The sequence below is a fragment of the Cloeon dipterum genome, chromosome 1 (assembly GCF_949628265.1).
Source record: "Cloeon dipterum chromosome 1, ieCloDipt1.1, whole genome shotgun sequence".
NCBI classification, from domain to species: Eukaryota; Metazoa; Arthropoda; class Insecta; order Ephemeroptera; family Baetidae; genus Cloeon; species Cloeon dipterum.
Genome location: NC_088786.1, coordinates 22,254,911 through 22,275,978, shown reverse-complemented (window position 1 = coordinate 22,275,978; position 21,068 = coordinate 22,254,911). Strand labels below are relative to the sequence as shown.

The window sequence follows — 21,068 nt, the reverse complement described above, 5'->3', positions numbered from 1 at the left end:
TTGATGGGCACTGGGGAGAGCTGCGAGTCCCGAGAGTGATTTTATGCTATCGAGAGCAGCTCGCTTTTAAATGATTTAGTGCTCACATAGAACAATGGTTTCTCCGCCAAGGACACTCTTTTATTTTTATATTTGTCCGCGCTCGACCAATACATTATGCATCAGCAGCACGAGAGCTGCAGTGTGTTATACCACAGCGCAGAAAGAGAGTGCATCTTTCTCGGGCTGCGACGCGGGTGCTCCCAAGTGCATTGCACCTCTTTCTTCCTACCCCCCTGCTCCGCAGTTGTTGCACTGCCACTTGTTTATTTACTGGCGACAACAATTATTTTATATTCATTATGTGCACACACACACACACACACACACACACACACTCACACACAACATATAGCAGGCTGTGGTACGGTGCTATCATGAATTGAATCGAAAGATCGGAATCCGTGATTGGCTGATTTAATTCAACCAGAGATGCCTTCTCGGCAAGGAGATGAGAAATAATTGCGATATTTTGATAGTTTTTTTTATTATTAATTCACTCACAGCCTGAATACTAATATTCATATTTATATACCTAAAACTGATTTCAAGATTTGAAAGTGACATTGATGCTTTAATTCTATATTTAGCCTGGCCCGCTCCGGCTCTGTTCTCCTGAACGGGGTTTTCATAAGTTATTTGCCAGGTTGTTGCCTTTTCTCCCATACTTTTATAATTTTGATTGATTATCACATATAATATTATTGTTGAATATAATTAAAACCAGGCTTCATCCTCGTTGTCATAAAGAGAAATTCGTCGTTTTTATTCCTCGACCAGTTTCGACGTCATCACATACGTCCTAATCATGAGTTACAATTACAATCAAATACAACAATGCAATAATGTCACATCTAAAATCACAAAAAATTCCATACAATTCTTATTCATGAGGTACGTGAGGCAAGCTGCAAAGACCAAATAATGTAAAAATTCTAAACTGATCGAGGAATAAAAACGACGAATTTCTCTTTTTGACAACGAGGATGAAGCTTGGTTTTAATTATATTCAACATGAAAACAACCTCGAGTGGTCGCATTTTTCAAATATTTAATATGTATTATTGTATTTGGCAATCTGCGAGAAAGCAACAATGAACTTAAACATATTGAAATAGTCCTAAATTATTTAGTTCCAAATAAATTTTTTTCATGGTTCAGCAATTTACCAAATTTATTTCTATCCACTATTTGCAATGAGGATCCTTTCGATGAATTAATTATTGATTCTATCAAATGTTTTGGTTCATGTCTCTCTTTGTAGTAAACATAAATTCTAAAAAATAACGATTCAAAATATCGATTTGTCAAGCGAGACAATTTATTATCAAAGCCCCATAAAGTATGTTCTCTTTTTAAAAAAAAAAAAAATTGAAAGACAGATGTTGTTCGCTAATACTTAAGTCTCTGAAAGAGAGTTGAAAAAGAAAAAATATGGAATTTAGTTCAAGCTTATTGCAAATAGTGTACTTTTAAAATCACGCTACAGCTGCTTAATTTCGTAAACACCGGAAATAATGCAATATGTTAAATATATATGCACTCGTAATATGACAAAGGGTGCAAAATAAATGAAATAGGTGTTAAAAATGCGTTTAGAATTCAATGACGTTACCACAATGCCTACTAAAAATTACTCAAAACGATTAAGCAAACTATTATTATTATTTCATTAAAAATATTTTAACTTTAAAATTTTTTTACTACATATCGTGTGCTATCTGAATGAGCATAATATTTTTATTTTACTGCCCAACAATCGTACATATCAAAACATAGAATTATTTGCTAGAAAATGAATGTAAACATTGAGTAATATTTTTAAGGATGATTTTACTTAAGAATAGAAATTAACAAACAAATTGAGTGACTGAACAATTTTATTAATCATTGCGCCTTTGTTTAAAAGCTCAAACTAATCATCTGCTTTTGTAGTAAAGGCTTTCACTGAGAATAAAGAAGTGTTGCATATTCTACGTACATTTATTGTTTAAAAAGTTGACATCACGGTTAAAGCAGTGCTATGGAGAACAAACACAAATTTATGACTTCTTAACGTTGTAAATAGCTTAATTGTGACCATCATGCAATTTAAAATGAATCATCGATTCCTCCTCACAATGAAAAATCTTAAAGCAATTTAATATAATTGTTGCACAGGCTTCACGCAATGCTTTAAGTGTGCGCCGCAGAATTACGCTTGGTGCTGCCATCAGGTGCAAATGTTTTAGACTACGTCGCGAACGGCGAACCTCCTATGAGGTAAAAATATTGTCACCATCAAGCAATAAAACGCGCGATAATTACACTACTCATTGCTTATGGCAAATTGCGAGAAACCTGAGACGAACAATACAACATGAGCAATTGGCCCGATCGCAATAATTTGTCGCGATGAGAAATCCCGTAAGCTATTTCCTACTCTCCCGGCGCGGCGCGCTCAGGGCACGCTCAGCATATGCAGATTTATGTATGCAATCCAGATCATTGCCCTCGGCGAAAATGCTTTTGCACCGTGCGACCACACTATAATTAATTGACTATTTCAGGCCAAGCAAGATGCCTTATTATTGCCTTGCTCTTGGGTGAAATTACCTGCTGCTGGCGCACATCACATGCGCGCACTTGGGCTAGCACGCGCGCATTTCACAAATAAAAGCTGTATACAATTGCCATATGTTCTATGCGTTATTCATATGCAAATAGATTAGTTGAGCCAACACCTTCTAGAATGTTCGCAACAGTTACTAATTACAAATTGATCTCATGACCCTATAAAAAAGCTGAGAGAGGTTAAATTTGAGTTCAGCGAAAAGCCTATTTTGACCAAATGAAAATTATTAATTTTATTTTTTTTCTCTGGGTGAGATTAATAAACAAAGAAGAGCCGAATTTATTTTTGGTTTTACCAGGAGGCTTTTATTCTTTCGATTGTTGGAGGCTGGATCTATGATGCACGTGGGATCAACGAGTTGGTGGCAAAATAATTCTAAACACCACAGTTCAGTGACCCGCGATGCCTATAATAATTATTCTTCTGCCTCCACAAAACAACTATACCATTGTTTGTCTCATTTTTCCCGCTTATTAACTGTTGGATAAAAATATGACAGCTCTTTTTTATCACTTATCTCTCTAATAATTATAACAGTTATTCCATTCACATATATTTTGCACAATTATTTGTGTGAATTTCGTTTTTCCAAATCGAGCTAATTAAAAGTCGATGATCTTGGACGTTGATTGCATCAGATGAAAGATGTCCATCATGAACCCCTTGAGAAATAACCAGTCTGGCTCGGCAGTTCACATGCAGGTTAGAGAGACCTCACATATAGACGGAGGCAATCGAATTTTTTACATTTCTTAAAAAAGACCACCTGCAAATTTTACAAAGCTGTCGGAATAACTGCTCGTTTGCTGGCGAATAAATATGCTGTATGCACTGCCGCGTGTGATCTATGTTTTCCTTAACCAGACCTGCGGCATTTCAAAATGAAATTCTTTTGTCTCATAATTGCTGCCCGCCAGTTTTTTGCCATTTCCGCGGCGGCCATTAAGAGAATGCAGTCATTTAACTCGTTATTATGATTATTGTCATCAACAGAGACGTGCTCGTTATATACTCTTAAAATGTTTATATATCCCTGCGAACTCGCTTTTTCGAGAAGGAGAAGATGCTGACAAATTTTCTTAATAACGTGTTTACGTGCTTGAAAGAACCCCCAGAGAGGTCCGTGTGATTTATTGATTATATTTATCACAAATTCGGTGGTTGTTTTAGCTTGAAAATGAAAGTCTGCGGTCTGATATGTGCTTATTTTATTTATCATATAATGGTTCACATGATATGCTTGCGCTCGCTAATCATCGCAATACACGCGACACAATATACGTCTTTGCTATTCTCTAAATCGAATAGACAATTTGGGAGTCAACATTCAAAACCTTCTAGTAGGAACCATTTTTACGCAATTTTACCACAAGGTACATCTATCAAAATTCTTGCTCCCTAAACGAGTTTTGAATTTGAAATAGTCAAAGGTTCATAGCGATCAAATTAAAACTGCTACAGAAGATAATTTACCAATTATATCACAGATTAAAAAAAACTCCAAAAGCATAAAATTCGAATTCATTATGCAAAATCGCACGAGATACTACGGACATATCCTGTTTTGATGAATGGCACGTCTGCGGATTGTTCAATAAATTAAGATAGAAATAAAAGCACAACTCGACAAAAATTACAGGATATAGTGACACGTGTACAATAAATTACATCATCAAAAGCTATTTAATTTGCTTAACCGCAGATTAACACAGCAAAACAAATTACTCTGTACATATTATACTAGTGCCGCGTAAGTGAATATTGATCAGAGAAAAAATTGCGAAATTTCCATGTCCTCCTTGCGGATGACACAGAGGGCTTTTGATATAGGTCCAGTGAAACCCAATCACGCAAGCTTGAGTGGTGTCAACCGTGAAAGTACATCCGACATCTCGGATTTACTTTCGCATGTCTCCCAAATTTCAAATCAACCAATCAAGTCAAATTGCAAGCGTGAAGCAACACAGTCATCAAACAATTTACATTAGTTATGGCCATCGTTTTTTTTCTGCTTACAAGTTATTATCAGATCAGCAACAACAAGAAATCGATTGATCTTCAGGTAATTGTACCTTGAAATAGCTCATTGAACACTTATTAGATGGATTGGCAGACTGCAAATCTAAATGCACTTGAAATTCAAGAGGAGAAAATGCCACACTTTTCACAACAACAATGCTTTGAATATTATAAACACTGAATAAGTGCGAGTCCTCTGTACAACTGGATAGACATCAATTAACTCTTGACCAAGAGTATAAGTGTATATTAAATTGCTTCCTAAAAGTTTCTACTGGCGTGAAGATCATCCATTGTTATCTATTTTCACAACAATATAATACCTTCAGTGTGTAATAATATACAACATTTATACAACAGTAAGCGAATAAATTACTTATGAGGGTTAAGAATATTAACAAGGTCAATAAATTAATTTCTTAGCTTTTCTCACTGGCCAGCATTGTAAAACTAAACAAATTATTGTACACCGCATTTACACGGTCACGCGTTCAAATTAAAGGACACTATGAATACTGAGAGAAAATCCTCGCATCAGGAGGACGATTATGTGCGATTTTTCTTTGGATTTTCTTTATGATCCATAACTCTGACTGCCTGCGTTTTGCAGATCGTGTCATCTCTTCGAATCTTGTCGATTTTCCAAAGTCTTTGGGACAGTTAGCAGCACACGAGCAGGAGTTTGGTGGCACGGCCGTCTTTTCATGAGACAGCCTTGTTGATAAAATACTCGAAGACATCGATCACATACTCGAGCCCGTTCATGTAGTCGCGGAATATGAACCAATCTCGCAGGTTGCGCACCGACGAGTTGCCTTTGCTCATATTGCGAAACTCGCGGCTCATAATGTCTCGCGTGATGTCGGCGTGTTGCTTGACACCGCGCTCAATCATTGCTGCATGGATTTCGCACAGCACCTGGGAAAAGAGCAGAACATTGTAATATTGATTTTGTATTTCAAACTTGTATAAGAGTGCTTTAAATATATCTTGGGAGTAAACAAAAATAAAACATTGGGAGAAGGACATCTTATGAAATTTGTTTCTCTTTTCAAATGTAACAAGTTATAGTCGATTTGAGTAATAGATGTTAGCGCACACGTAAAATCGGAAAATAATATGAATTTTTTCATTATTTTTTATGTGCTATACGTGTGCGCTAACATCTAATACTCAAATCGACTATAACTTGTTACACAAATATTAATCATGAGAAATGCAATATGAAGCTTTTAAAAAAAGCAGCAAAGGTTGCTTTTAAGGATTTTTGAACTATTTTCCATGGATTTCAATATTCTACTTGTTGGACAAAATTACTTTAACTAAGAGAAACTACAACAGGTGTATACTGGCAAAAAAGCAGTCTTCCATTTTTAGCAAAACTTACAGATCTGAGACTGTATTCCGTGGCTTGAAAATCAGCTTTGAAGCCACTTCCATCTTCTTGGTCCCAAACTACTTGCTCAAGACCAACAGCAAACGTCTGAAGGAACTTATAAGAGTCCTGGAGAGCTTTAGGTAGCTGAAACAAAAATTTAAAATTTATTAAAAATTGATAATTTCTAATTTGTTCTATAGTCTCAATCAAATGAGCCACTTGCATTCAAATTTTTTTGTTGATGGCAAGATATACATAGCCTTATTTCAGCTCTAAATTGTTCTTGTGATTTAAATATTTCATTATTAGTACATACAAATCAGTTTGAACTGACCAAGAACTATCTTGAAAAATTAAATAACTATAAACCAGATTCGAAAGCTTAAATCTTTTAATTTAATTTATATTAACTTTATGATATTTACCTCCAGGTTTTGCAAATGATTCACAGGAGTAGACTCTCCTAGGTTCTTTGGAATTTGCTCCATCGATGGAAGCCAGCTGTAATGCAAATCCTTCCACGTTTCGTGGTGCTGCACAAAGTCCACGTTGAACGTGCTTTTCACCTGAAACACGCAACAAGGCCCATAAGAAAATTTGTGTCGCAAGCAAGCAACTGGAAGAAAGAGGAAATACACTGAGCCGGCCTCAGACAGTTCATTAAGAATAGAGGAAAGGTCGCGATTAAGCAAAGTCCGAATGAATGAATGAAATTTTTATCGCCGCGAGGAAAACTCACGCACACTTGGCTTCAACGGTTTTTGAGAATCGATACAAGGAAAACCGAAACGCACGTGCACCAATAGAATGGAATTGTTCGCAGAGGCGGCTGCATCAACAGGTGGCGGCAGAGTCACTTCCATTCCCGGCTGCCGTTCTCGGAAACGTTCCGAAAATTTGCAATCGCCGTCACGCAAGATGAGAACGGGAAGATAGCCGGGGCCGAATTTTCCGCGGCCAGCCGGTCGTAAAACGATCGAGAGCAAGTTCATTCATAAAACGAAAGTTGGCTGAGCCCCTGTCGGCTCGGCAGAACGCAACACGCTACACAAGGAAGCTTAACGTTTTGCCTAACTCGCAGTCGATTCGAATCGCGCCGTCGGTAAGAAAGAAGGAGACACAATCGAGTAAAAAATCTAGACGCCGTCTGTTACTTTTTTGATCGGAAGGAGATTGTAAAAAAATTAGCGTGCCAATAGGGCAATTACAGCGCGAAGAGAACAATTTTATTGCCCGTAAGCGCACAATTCATTTCTGCCGGGCGTAGAATGATGATTTAATGTGTGTGTGTATTTATAGTATGTATATTTTCCCTGACTGTCTTTGGCGTGTACGTGTGCAAAATTCACTTTTGGTGGCGCTTCTGCTGCTTTCATCTTCCAGAAAGGGAGTCGGCTTCAGAAAGGCCGACCAGCCTGCCTTGTGCGTTTCCAGCAGCCGAGCAAACGTATTTTGGTTATTGGCGTGCTCCTTTGAGTTGATAATTACCGCGAGTGTAAATTAGTTTGACGGTAGTAAAAATTCCTCGGTAATTTACAAGTCTCCCGCTGCGGAGAGTCTTGTTTATAAGAAATTTAACTCTCGCTCAATAAAAAAGTTAAGCCAACAAACAAATAACGCATTTTAACTGTAAAATGCTGAATGACAACACTCAGGACAGCCGGGGGATCATTGGGGGCCGTAGCGGGATTCGAATGGCTGGCCATATTTCAGCAGTTCGTTTGGTGCAAAACGATAAAATGGCCCGATTGCTGACTGAGAGAAATATTTTTATGCGAGAAATCGCGGGGATCATAATTTGAATCATAATTTTTGGATAAAAAACGATTGGTTTTACATTTATGCTATTTAACTGCTTATAAAAAATCAATGATGAAGTTTTAATTATATTTTTACTTCCTAACAAAACTAGAAAAATTTTCATGAAATTTTATTTTCACACAAAACGAATATTTGTCTAATTTTCTTACCAAAGATGTTAATCAAAATGTTTATATGAAAAAAATCACAAAAAAATTATAATGTTGGTGCTCAGTGGAAAATAATAAATCTATATTGTGATGGATGTAACAAAAAAAATAACTTTGAGAGTTAACTCTCAATATGCAGACAGCGGGGAAGATCTTTGCTCTCTAAATTAGTAAAAAAACACCTGAAACGTTCCAAGTGTATCGCCCGCCGCTTTGTTCCTCGCGGCAAACATCATAAAAGCTTGTTTAGAGTGGTGGCCGCCGCCGCGACTTTTGTATATAGCTCTCAGGGATCAATTGGGCGAATAGCGAACGAGAGGCACCTGGCAGTCGCCTTCGGACCGACTTACCCTATCGCCTGACAACACGTGTGCCGCCGCAGCCGCCAGCCAGCTCGTTAGCGTACGGAACAAATTCAAACACAAACCGAAATCAAAGCGGAACGATTTGTCATCGTTCCTTGTAAGGCTCCTGCATATGCACACGAGACGCGCGTTTTTTTGTGCACTCACACACACCGCGAGCCGGGCCCACGAATGCGGACCGAAAAATGAGTGCTGCAGAGAATGGGAGGGATTTCTCGGAACAGCTTTTTATGTTAATTCGTAATTAATTGGCCCGAATGATTGAAAAATCCGATCGGTGGAAGGCCTCTTGGATTCCTAAAATAAATTGCCTGGGCTGCAATCTCGACAATGCTATTTACTTCCAAAGCCCAGCCTGAAGTGCGGTGCAAACGAAATCGATTTTGCCTCCTGTGTTTGCGAGAGTCTCGAGTGACGTTCGTCAAGGCGAAGATCGGTAATGGACGCGATGCCGGCCGCTTCGAGAGACAAATTGGCAATTTCACTAAAAAGTGCGCGGCTGCCCCAAAAAGCATCGATTAACGCCGATTTTCGCGAGGTGCAATTAAAAATTAAGTCGCATGGCGTTGGTCGGCGGTCGCGCTGTGTGGCGGCACACACACAACACTGATTAGCGGCGATAATTAGGGGGCTCGAGGTGGGTGCGCTGATTTTCATAAAAAAGAGCGGCCTCGAGAGGCAAAATGGCGGCGGGAGGGTCGGTGCCCGCGGCCAAATTAGAGGGTAAACGGGGCGCAATTAGGAAAAGGGATGCGGCAAGGGAGTGCCGGCCACAAAACGAGAGTCAACATTCGAGAGGCCGCCGGAGCGCGGTGATTGAAGGACTTGTCACTTGCGTGTCAAGTGCCAAGGTAAATATAGACCAGCCGGCAAAGACCGACTGTCTATGGCTCTGTCATCTCATTATAGGCATACCAGAGAATTATAGTCTGTTTTCTGGATAATTACACAATTGAGGCGGCCAAGAAGGCAGGCACAGGCAGCAGCCGAGCATGGAGGGGAAAATAACTTTATCAGCAAATATGCTCTCTGCGCGAATTGGGCAATTAGGAAATGCTTGGAGAGTTTTCGTCTCTTGATTGCTCCACCGGCGGAGAGCAAGTGGCCGCGAGATGCTTTCTGTTGCCATACGAGAGCGACTCGTAGCCGCTGCCGCGCGCAAATTATCGTATGTAAGCGGTTACAGTTTCATCTCGGTGGTCCCCGCGCACATGTATCTCTAAATCGTCGGGCGAAAATAAGGAAAACAGCGCAATTGTTGCGCCGGAAAATGATAACTGACGGCGATTTTCATGATTCTGAAAATCCACTTGCTTCTGGGAGCACGAACTATATTATAAATTCCTAATCAGTAAACAAGGTTTGATTGAAACAATGCCGCTGGTAAAATTAGTGTCAGTCAATTTTGTCGAGAGGAAGCTGCCGTCTTCCATTCTCGCGGCAGTCAAAGGCAATTATTTCAGACCTGTATCAAAGCGCGTCAGTGACAAACAAGCTGTTGAAAAAGGAGCCGACCAGTGCAATTAATAAGAGCATAATTACAATCGATTATCAAGTGCGCGCAGACAAAACCGTAAGTGTGTCGTTCATGTCGGACGACTTCCGGAAGAAGTCTCTAGCAGCTCGAAATGAAGAGAGCAATACACATATGTATTCATAACCCTTTGTTTCACAGCCGCGCGCGCCGCAGTCGTGTGTATTCGGTGCGTCTTTACGGCGTGCATGGCAAAGTGTGTGTGAAAAGATGAGAAACGACCTGACCGGAAACCTGTGTGTGTCTAGCGGGTGCGACCAGCCAGCTGAGATGCTGGATGCCGCCGTGAAACAAAAACACAAGAAAATTCTCTCGCTCCACTGGACTTTCTTAATGTGACACCAAGCGCATTGTACATTTTTAAGTCAATTATAGAAATCTAAAGCGTATATAATTTTTAAAATATTGCTTAATGAAGTATCAGGCACAAAATGTCTACAACAGACAACAAATGAAATACATGGAGATCAATGTACACTGCTTGGCTTGAGACAGGGTTCGATTCCTCCTTTCGCAGACTTAAGGAAATGGTAGAAATTAACTGGTTTATCGCAGAATAATACTCGATCAAACAAGCAATTGAAAACATATAAATCATTTTGGAAATAAACCATGATTTTATTATTTTATTTTAGATCATTATTTGAAAAGCAACTTGAGGTTTGGGTGAGAGTTTGAACGTGGTATGTTCCTACTGTAAAAATATTTACCAAAATGAAATATCCAGTCAAAACAATATTCACCAAGCCGTGGCAAATTCACTGTCTCTCGCAAAGAAACCATGGGAAAACTTTCAATGGATATAGCACGGAGGGCAAATTAAAAACACAAGCGCTACTCGCGTATCAAAATGCATGAAACAGCAAAAGAAACCCAATAGCCTTAACGCCGCATTGCAGCATTTACAGGCCTTTCATAATTTGACATGAAAATACTGGAAAAATACGAGTATAAAAAGTATCTTGATGTTGTAAACAACGTTTTGTTCTGATCACTTTACATCGAATGAAATTATCCAAAACACGTGTTAAATTGATTACACTGTACATGTTTTAGTAATATAAGCTGATACTTGATAAAAACTTTACACATGCTGCAAAATCCGAGTCAAAGTGCTCAAGTAAGTATATTTGTTGCCACAAAAACAGAAAACACCTGTGGCTGACTGTGCAAAATGCCATGAGAGCAACTCAAAGCTCACTGGATACGTGATAGTTGAGACTTTTTGAGGTCGTGGGTCTCCATTGCACGTTTCATTCATTAAAAGCGTAATTGACTGCAAAAGGAGATTGCAACACTCTCCAAATAAGGTGTAAATTTCTTTTTCCTTACATCAAAATTATCATCATTTGGCTGACATAAAAATTACTAAATTTCAGGCATCTTCAGACAAAAGTAAACCAAAGGATTGCAGACAATTTGTGAATTTAAGCAAGCTGTAAAATTCATTCATCTAACAAGTCTTTACAACCATCTTTCTAGAAAAATACCCAGTTGCAAATTATAAAATTATGTAAGATTGTAATGTCGAGATTTGCAACAATGATGATGCATCGGATGCGTGTGTGACACTGGTAACTCGAGTGACACCGTGTTATGAACTTCCTCTGTGCAGGGACAATGTAAGCGATGATCAGATTGCCTCTGCGGGAGGGTGCGTGCGTGTGCGTGCGAGAGAAAGAGATGTGTGTATGTGTTTGCGACACAGTAAGAGATGCATTTATTTGTGTGTATAGAGTTTCGCGTAGGTCGACGCGGAGCCAGGCTGTCTGGCAGGGCTGCAGATGGGGAATCGGGTGTCTCACTCTCTCTCACATGGTGTCTGGCCACTCTGCTTTGCATGCTACAAGGCTATGCCAATCAAGCAGAGGAGGGGCAAGACTAGGAGCCGCGACTTCGCCATAAATGCCCAAATTATACCTTATTACCCGTGGCAATTAAAATAATTATGCCGAAAACCTTTTCACTTGCTGCCGTTGGCTCGCCGGCAAGCCCGCAACAAGTGAGTGGGTCACCTGCGACACATCTCCAGCGCCAGGAAATCGATATTTTGAAATCAAGCAGGCCAATTTTGCACTGGCGTAACTGGATGTGTGTGGTTCAGTGTTCTTTATTGACTGACGTCGAGCGTGCAGAAATTTGGAAGGCCAACCGTGCTTTAGAAAGATAAATAAATCTGAAGCAGCCGAGAGAGTGATTCAAATGGCAGCGATTTTGGTGATAATCATTCATATATTTTAACTTTTTATTTCCATGGATTTTTTTCGTTTTTTTTTATAAACTGTCGGGATTTGCATAGAATAAAAAAATAGATGGTGTTCATGACTGCTGGAGGATGCAAAATGCTTTTTAAAACAACCCGCCGTTCCAAATTGTAAAAAGTGCAGATGAATCTGTTAAAGTGTGACCAATCCGTACTGATGACATTTAAAAATTTGCAAGGAAAACTGAGAGACATTACGTGGCAAATTGAAACAAGGAAAACTAAAATTCTTCTGCAGCAAACGTCATTGTACCCAATTTTTACTTGTATGTGACGTCCGTAGGAACGTGATAAGACGGTTGATGGCCTGTTTGAATAAGAAACAGAGCTGTTTTGGTTACATCAGAGTGCGGGAGAGAACATGGGTTCGATTACACCGTGGAATGGTGCAGGTGCGAGTAAAGCGAGCAGATAAATGATGCACTCGAGGAATGCAGGCAGCTTCTCGTTTTGTGTCACTCTTTTGAATGTGAGAATGTCGAGTGGTGAACATTTTTTCGCGACGCATCACGGTAGCACTCCCAATGTGCGTGAGGACAGTAAAAGCGCGCGCCTGGTCGCGGCGGAAAAATTCGCCACCGATTACAGGTGGCCAAGTGCGGAGGCCGGCGAACAGGATGGGCGCAAAGATCAGGGTTTAGCAAAGAGGGCGGACAATTGACAAAAAGACTGTCCAGTGGGGTTTCCTGATATTTCCACAGTTAGATCAAATCAAATAAATTAAAAGTAAGACGCCCCCATACTGCGATTAAAATATCATTAATAAAATTGCGAAGATATTTTCCCATACAATTTTCAAAGAAAATACAATATTCCTTTCGCATGAAAATTAGTACATTTTGCCGGACGGACAAAACTACAAACACTGGTAAAGATGCGGCTTTTGTACAAATTTCAGTTACGAATTCCAGCGCGGCAGTTATTTTTCATCTGCAGATTATTTGTCGGCGTGCAGCTCGTTTCGGAGAGCTAATTAGGCGGCGGGGAATTGACGAAAAAGGTGGGAGCAGTGTTGTAAAAGCAGACGCGCGGTTTCAAATGCTGAACGTGTCGGCGAAGAATAAACAAAAGGCATGGTTGCGGTGTGGGTTGTTGTTGAGCAGCCTGCCAAAAAGCTAACGCGTGATGAGCGAGAGGAAACGCACGCCTTGTGTGGTCAATAACGCGCGGCTAAAAGGCATAATTATGCAACCAGCTTTGACTCAGGGCCGATCCGCTGATCGATCATGCCGATGTTGATGCACGATAAAACTATTAATGTGTGTTGTTCCTGCCGACTGCTGATGACTTACTTAGCACCTTGTCAACGCGAGCCCTCCCCGGAGTTTTAATTAAGCTATGCTCCTCGCGCACAGGATGTAAAATAAATTCCACTTCGACTTGCGCCTCAACGGATTTTACAAGTATTTCTATCGTGTTCTAAATTGAGGAAAAAGTGGAGTAATGCAATTTTTTTATTTTTTTCTTGATGAAATATTTGAATTGTTGTTTAATGAGTAACAATTAGTAGAGAAAAAAATGTAGCACTCTCAAAGATATTTTCTCAACCCCATGCTATTTAAAAATATTTTTACCTTATAAACAAATTTCAGGAAATTAGGATTCAGTGAATACTTACATAGCCATCCCGGAATCGGTGGGCCTGTCCTTGGGCCGTTCGGGCCAGCAGGATTATATTATTAAGCAACTCGTTCTCGGCAATGGCCATTTCGGGGTCCGCGTCGGCGCCGAGACTTGAGTCATCTTCAGGGTCACCGTTGTTCATGCCGCATGGCTTTATCCACTTGGCGTCTTTGGACGGGCCCAGATCGGCCGGCGAGGAACTTCGGACGTGACGTTGGTGCTCTGAGGACATCGGTGCGGACATCGTTGGACACGGCAGCCGGACGATACTCGCAAGACAAAGGATGATGACTAATACGTCCCAAAGCTCTGCGAGAATAAAAAAATATCGGTGTTTTAGTTCACTTGAAGATACATTTGATCACGAGTATATTCAGGAAAATTCTAAAGGAAGCGTCACGTTAAGAAAGAGGTTCTTTTCAATTTCATCCAGCCGAGCTGTGTTTTTTCTGCAGCAAAAATCCCAAGGGTCGATTTAGCATGCGAACCTCGGATGCGTCCGCGATGACAAATTAACCTGATCGTCAGCATTCAAAGAGCTCATCTTATGCATAAAATTTGCTCCTGCGGCGCGGTCGTAATTCCCATCAAAACAAACATCTCGTCGCCGCGCGGTTCTCACGAGGCGCATAAAACACTTTCCGACCAACTTAAAATTCATCTAGAGCATCAGCGAGCTTTAGTTTGTTGACACAGCCATCCGCCGAGCTCGTAAATAATCGCGGCGCGGCCAGAGATTTATGGAAATAAATTTTCTTTTGAAAAGGATGTGAGTTTCGCAGAAAATTTAGGTATCACATCACGTCTGTACCTACTATAAGGGCTTGTCACTGCTCGCTCGCTGCTTACTCATATCTTGATTAGATTATGTATTTTCCATTTCATCCTCGGCATTTCTCAGCGTTTTTACTTCGTTCGCAGCATAAAAGCAGCAGTCTAGACTGCCGACGTGATTTTTCCGCTAGCGCTAAAACTGTCTTTGGCAAAATGCTGCGAATCGGTATGAGTGACAAATGAGACAACGTCTGCGAGCCATTGCTATTCTCATATTGATTCCTTGATACCGCTAAAATGGTAATTGACACCTATCAGTATTTTTCTCAACACACGAATGCTAAAAGGAAATAAGCTGTTTAATATAAATCATATTCAAGGTTCAGCATAGTTTTAGAATTATTGTAGACTTGAAATCTAATTTTTTCCTGCTGAAAAGAGTTTCAAGATTGTATTTTAATTATAACCACCCTCTACAAATAAAATTCTAGGGGTTTTAATTGATCAAATACTCGAAATATCAACAAGTCAAGCATATATATCACTCCCATGAAACATCCCAGCTTGTGTTAACGTAAACTCTTGCGAAAACAGCAGTGTGAGCTGGCAAACGTGGCAAAAAATAGATAATTTACAGTTGACCTGTCAACCTGAATGCTCAGCAGTAATTCATCGCAAGTAAATCACAGAACGACACCGGTAATATGCATGATGGGGAGAGCGTCATGCGTGATTAATTAACTAAAAAGCATGAGCAATAAAAGTTACAATGCGCGACTTGTGTGTGCTCTCGCAGTCGCATCGATGCTTTGCAAATAACATCGGTACATTTTTACGACCATGACTATAAGGGAAAAACATTGATTAAATAATAATCTTTTACGACTCATAATACGCCAAAAACAACATAATGAAGCAGCGGCGAGAGTGCTCAAAATGTGTATGTGTGCAAAAGACAAAGCGATTAAATTTGTCGCTCGCCTTGATTCCCAATTGCCCACAATGCCCACCCATTCTGTGTGCAATTTTTCATGATTTTTTCCACAGTCATTCGGCCAGTCAGTTAGCGAGTGAAAAATAATCTGCGGCCGGCGCAATAAATCAAGCGGAGAGAGAAAGAAGTCGCTGCAGCTTTTTGTCATTTCAAATAATTAGGCAGAGTCGGCGGCTGCATTGTTGGCGCAGTTTTTCTTCTTTCATGTGTACGCGCGGCAACACATTATAATTGTGGTAGGTCAAGACTGATTGAATTTACCGCTAAGAGAAAAGACAGGTAGCAGACACTTGTCTATAATTAATTAGAACACCATACTTCTTCTCGACGCGTTGCAGAAGTCGCCGACTTGTCTGCCGTTGTGATTCATGACATTTTCGTTCCACATATTTAACTTCCAAGCGTCACAATTTTGTCATCATTCATGTTACCTTGCATCCTACTTCGGGGCATTTTCAGGCCTGAACATGACAATTTTTTAAGTTACGGCACAGATTGATAAAATTTTAACTTTCGTGAATTGATCCCCTTCAAAACACTGACTCATTTGAAACAGATAACTCATACAATAAATCGAATCGTTTAATTTCTCAACCTTTGGGTTCAATCTTAGCTTTTTTGTGCGTGCCAGCAAAAATGCAAGCGACACATGACGACCGTGAAAAGCATCTCGCGCCATACGATATTCCAGTTTCCATCGGCCGTTGATTTATTTCCTCTTCGTCCTTAATCGAAAAAGTGCAGACACAGGAGAGGAATGCCACTAATTGAATTAAATTGGGCGCAGCTACATTCAGTAGGAATTTGCTGCAAGAATTCCAGCACGCTGCTGCATTTCTTAGACGATGAACTTTTTGTCACTCTGCACTTTTGCAGCTCCAGGCACAGGCTTACAAAGTTGTTAATGCCCGGAAAATTGCTGTGATTGGTTTTATGTGTATTTGTTTGTAAAATAATATTTACTGCCGATTTATGGCGGATTAGCTACACTTTTGGTGTACCACTGCCGCGTTTAAAAAGTCGTAAAACTAGCAATAAAAGCTAGCGTAATGTACTTTGCTGTGTGAAGATGTGACGCTCGTAAATGCAAATGGCATGTGGAAAATTGATTGGCAACAATGTTTATTCCATTGGTTTATCTCTTTTGAGAAAGGCGCGAATATCTGTGCTAAAGGCTGACCGCCAAGAAAATGCTTATCGCTGCTCCCAGGAGAATCCATTTGTGTCCACAACTTTGTATTTGAAATATTGAAAAATTAATTCGAGAATATAGAGAATGTAACTTTTTTTAGAGAATTGATGGAAAAAGAGTTAATATCCGAATTTGAATAGAGCGAAAAGACGATTTGATGTGAGTGTGCAGCAAAGAATAAAGTTGCTTAAATTTCCCATGGAAACTAATCGGCTTTTCGCACAATTTATTTATGCTTTCACCACTCAAAGTGGTCAGCACAGCAAGAAAAAAATCGGAAAGTACCCCGTAATGTTTATCGTACATCCACGTTGCCTGATATTAAACTAGTACTTAATTCTAATAATGAGCAAATTTTTAATAGCCTTCATGAATATTTTAAAATTTTCAGAAGTAAAAATAAGTAAAATTTTACGTTTTCTATATATTGAAAAAACATTTCCCGCAGGATTTCTAGGCCTGAGCAAACCTTACAACGTGAACAGGGTAACGTGTTAAATAAAAATGTAGCTGCAAAGAAGTAAGAACGGTGTCACACAGATAAATTGGTTTGTCTAGAGCCGGACGATACATTCCACTCCACGTATATTTTGAGCAGCAAACGTACGGACATGGTTCAAATGTATATCGCATTGCTTTTGAATGCTTACCTTCGATAACAAGTCTGCCAACGCCAATTAGTTTCTTAGAAGAACTCATTTCTGCACTGCTCAATTTCACTGGCCGTTTGCCACCTCAAGTGTTTGATTAATTTATATGCACTGCGACTTGATATCGAAAGTATATAAGGTATATACCCAATTGACGTCACACTTCTTTCTTTCGGCTATCATCGTTGCATTCATACGAGATGTTTCCTCCCGCTCATTCAAACTGCGAAATAACACAGATTCTTCCTGCCCGTGCGTTATCTTTGTAGGGGATATTAAAATATACGCAACCCATTCAACGTACGTGACGTTTACGTTAAATTGGTAATAAAAAAGCAGCAGATAGTGGCAAAAAATATTGAGTCAGTTCGTTGCAAGAAAAAGCAGAACAACTTTAATTGCGTACGGACGGAGGATAAATAAATAGCTCGAGCGATTTATTTGGAACAGCCAGCGCAGCAAGTAGTATTATGTAAATGGTGCGGATCGCATGATGTGATATTGACCTACACTAAAGTACAAATCGATCTATACACGCTGCGCCGCCACCATAATTTCCCTTTTCTGTGGAAAACGCCGGTGCAGCAACGCGGCGGCAGCGTGCTATAGTTTTCCTCGTGTGCGCGCGAATTTCCTCTTCGCAGTGCGAATTGAATTTATGGGGGTCGGCTTCGGGGAAATCGACCAACTTCTTCTTTCCTATACCTACTAGAGGGGTTGTAAACGATGGTGAAACACTCATCATTCTTATGCAAATGCTTTGCTATGGTGCAACTGGCTTGGATATCGATAGACTGGATAGACAAATGCTTTTTAGAGCTGCAATTAGAAAAAACGTTCTCGTAAACCTGATTGCCTCTAACGAAAAAATCTTCGATAAAAAAATTCTTAACCGAAGCCTTTATGGTAGTTTGATTTTAACACTTTATTACGATATTTAGTAACAAGTCACAACGAATAAAAAAATAAATGAAGAAAATCACGTATTTCCCCATAGTCCAACCTAGGTGATATTTTTAACACAATGTCAATGATTTGGCTTAAACATTGTGATACCAATTGACTTGAGCAGAGGGAATTCTTGACAAGATAATTAGTTTTGTCTTCCTCTGGTACTTAAGATAAGAGATTTGCGATAGAATTTCAGATATTAGTGCAATGTGTCATCTCAGCCAATGATTTAATGCTCCAAAAACGAAGCTGCATCATATTTGCAATTTTTCTTGTTGGATTTTGTATCATTTAGTCTGTTTTTCAATGGTTGAAAACAGCGACTCAGCATTACCCTTCAAGATGCAAAGTAGACACGTGGCAGTGTGGGAAAATTATTCAAAATGCAAAAATTGCAGTTTATCCCATTTTAACCGTGCTTTCCTTAATATCTTTTGTAGTTGGTTTTACAGCAGATATTATAAAAATTAAGCGCACCTTTTAATTTTTCAGTTGAGAATATTATTTTAAAATAAGGGAAATCGAGGAAGAAAATATTAAGCTTGTGGGAATTCGCGAAAGGGGTGATTTCAACGAGCGGTATTTGCACGCATGCAAAAATACTAACTTTATCCCTCGAAAGCACGGCGACCGACAGACACCTGACGCCGGCCAGTGGATCGCGGGGCGGCCGGCAAAAGTAAGCCTAACGTGCCGCGCAAAGTGACAAACTTTAAAAGACGAAAAGCTGGTCCCTCATTTTTCAAAGCGCTCGATTTAAACTTTAGACCGCAAGGGTCGTGTACTCACTTGCAACTCTTTTGCGAATCCATCTGCTTCTTCTGTGGTGCTGATGCACATTAAAAGTAGTGAAATTGTTCAAGAACACGAGCTCAGCTACCATGTCGTCGTAGGAGCTGGTGCACGTCGGGTCCGACATGGGGGTGGATATCGTTGGAAAATGTATCGAGTTAAACTAAGGGTCACTCACTGAGGCCCTGCGGACGCGCGTAGTTGGGTCGGAGAAAAACTACTGAGTTCGGTGCTCCACTCGAGTGCGAGCAGCTGTCACTTGGTCTGTTGTGATCATAATACTGAGAGCTATCAGACCAATTCATATTTTTATATATATGTATCTTGAAAACGTTTCGAAAAAAAGAATTTTCTTAACCTTATAGATTCTTATCCCTTCCTAAAGGTGGTACCCCCACTTGGTTCTGCACACTCCTATGATGAACATTTTCTCCCTCCTTGGCTCCAGCCATTCCAGCACTCATTTTCTCCCCACCTGGCCGGTCGCATGTGTTTTGATTATTCGTCGACGGCCAGTCTACCACCACGTGTGAAGAAAGCCACTACCACCGCTGCGCACAGCTCCACTTTGGTGAGGGTGACTTCTCTCACCACTTATCAGTGGGGTAACAACCCCCGAACTAAATTATTAAATGAAATCAATAAATGATAAACACATCATTTGACCAAAAAGATAATTTCTATCGCTGAAAAATATTATTTTGTAATTTTGAAAGATATATATTATAAATTGTTCATAATTTTGAATAGTGCTATTGACTGTAAATGGCATCGTTAAGGATTCATATTTTGGCTCTATACTTAGTAAAAAATATCAATTAATCGCGAAATTAAAATATTAACCAGCACTATAAGTGTGAAATTGACTCTTGAATTACACATTTGTCCAAAAAGAAATTCTAGAGAGAATAGATGATGTATTGTGTGATAAGATGAAATATAACTAAAAATAATTTATGTATTCATAATTAAATTGTACACTGGATCATTTAATTTCTAGACTCATAAATTTTAAATAGGAAGACGAAGGATTAAAAAATGCTTGAGCCGTGTTGCTTTAAAGTAAATTGATTTGTTTCTTTATGATTTTCACATAATTGCTTTAAATTGATTATTAATCGATCCACAAACAATTAATGAGTAAAATGGGAATGGTATTAATTTAATATTTCGTTTCTTCTAGGTGTATGAGCTGAAGTAAAAACTTTTAGTCTTCATAAACATCTTTACATTAAAAAAACATAAAGCAATAATCCTATGGCTTCCGAGTAAGCAAAAATTTACTGAATGAATGCATTGAAATATATGCGAAGCCAAATGGGTTTCCCCTGTATTTTTTGCTCAGCTCAAACGGCTGATTTTGGGGAAACAACCGTACCCCACTTTTCATTCTAATTAAGTGATGTAAATTGTGCAAAGTAATTAAATCTTTCGTTTAAACTTAAAGCATGCAAATATCGGTAAATAATTCTATGAAAACCCATCACTGTCTGCGCGGAAAGTTCCCAGGTGTGTAAGCAGCAAAATCCGTCTGTTTTACGGAACTATTAGAATTGCACCTTTCTGAGAAACGCTAGACGGCTTCTCCGACTTTTCTCCAATCGCTACACCTCTGAGGTCCACCAATCAGTTTGCAATATGCAAAATGTAAGTGTGTGTGTGTGCGAGTTCATTCATCAACAATGACGTCATTACGTAGTAAGATAGAATGCCGCTGTTTATGCTGCTGTTGTACACGTCACTCGCAGGTAAAGTTTATGAGCTGCTGGCCTCTCAAGAGCAAACTTTCCCTCAGATCTCTTCAATCAGTTCGCGGCTTGTACGCATCTCTGGGATACCCGATCCTATTGCGAGACATAGGAGTCTGCTGAGCACGCGAATCACCTTGAAATTTCATTAACAAACGCGTG

At 39.6% G+C, this 21,068-nt stretch overlaps 1 protein-coding gene across 2 annotated transcripts; it reads right to left on the bottom strand.

The window, feature by feature from the left end:
- Positions 1-3,844: 3,844 nt before the first annotated feature.
- On the bottom strand, positions 3,845-19,485 carry LOC135948035 (uncharacterized). Of its 2 annotated transcripts, none has more exons than XM_065497088.1 (5): positions 19,156-19,485; positions 13,801-14,114; positions 6,476-6,616; positions 6,060-6,194; positions 3,845-5,590 (listed from the first exon to the last, which is right to left on the bottom strand). In XM_065497088.1, the coding sequence occupies exons 1-5, from the start codon at positions 19,283-19,285 to the stop codon at positions 5,375-5,377; spliced, it is 936 nt and encodes a 311-aa protein (XP_065353160.1). In that variant the 5' UTR covers positions 19,286-19,485; the 3' UTR covers positions 3,845-5,374. The 2 variants fall into 2 exon arrangements, with proteins under 2 accessions (XP_065353160.1, XP_065353161.1); XM_065497089.1 differs by lacking the exon at positions 19,156-19,485 and adding an exon at positions 17,416-17,565.
- Positions 19,486-21,068: the final 1,583 nt, after the last annotated feature.

What these genes read in the sequence shown, in the direction of transcription:
- LOC135948035 (XM_065497088.1), bottom strand. Translation starts at nt 19,285, where the DNA reads ATGTCGGACCCGACGTGCACCAGCTCCTACGACGACATGGTAGCTGAG. An exon ending in GATTCGCAAAAGAGTTGCAA is followed by an intron (nt 14,115 to 19,155) that starts GTGAGTACACGA and finishes TTATTCTCGCAG; the next exon opens with AGCTTTGGGACGTATTAGTC. An exon ending in ACCGATTCCGGGATGGCTAT is followed by an intron (nt 6,617 to 13,800) that starts GTAAGTATTCAC and finishes TGCGTGTTTCAG; the next exon opens with GTGAAAAGCACGTTCAACGT.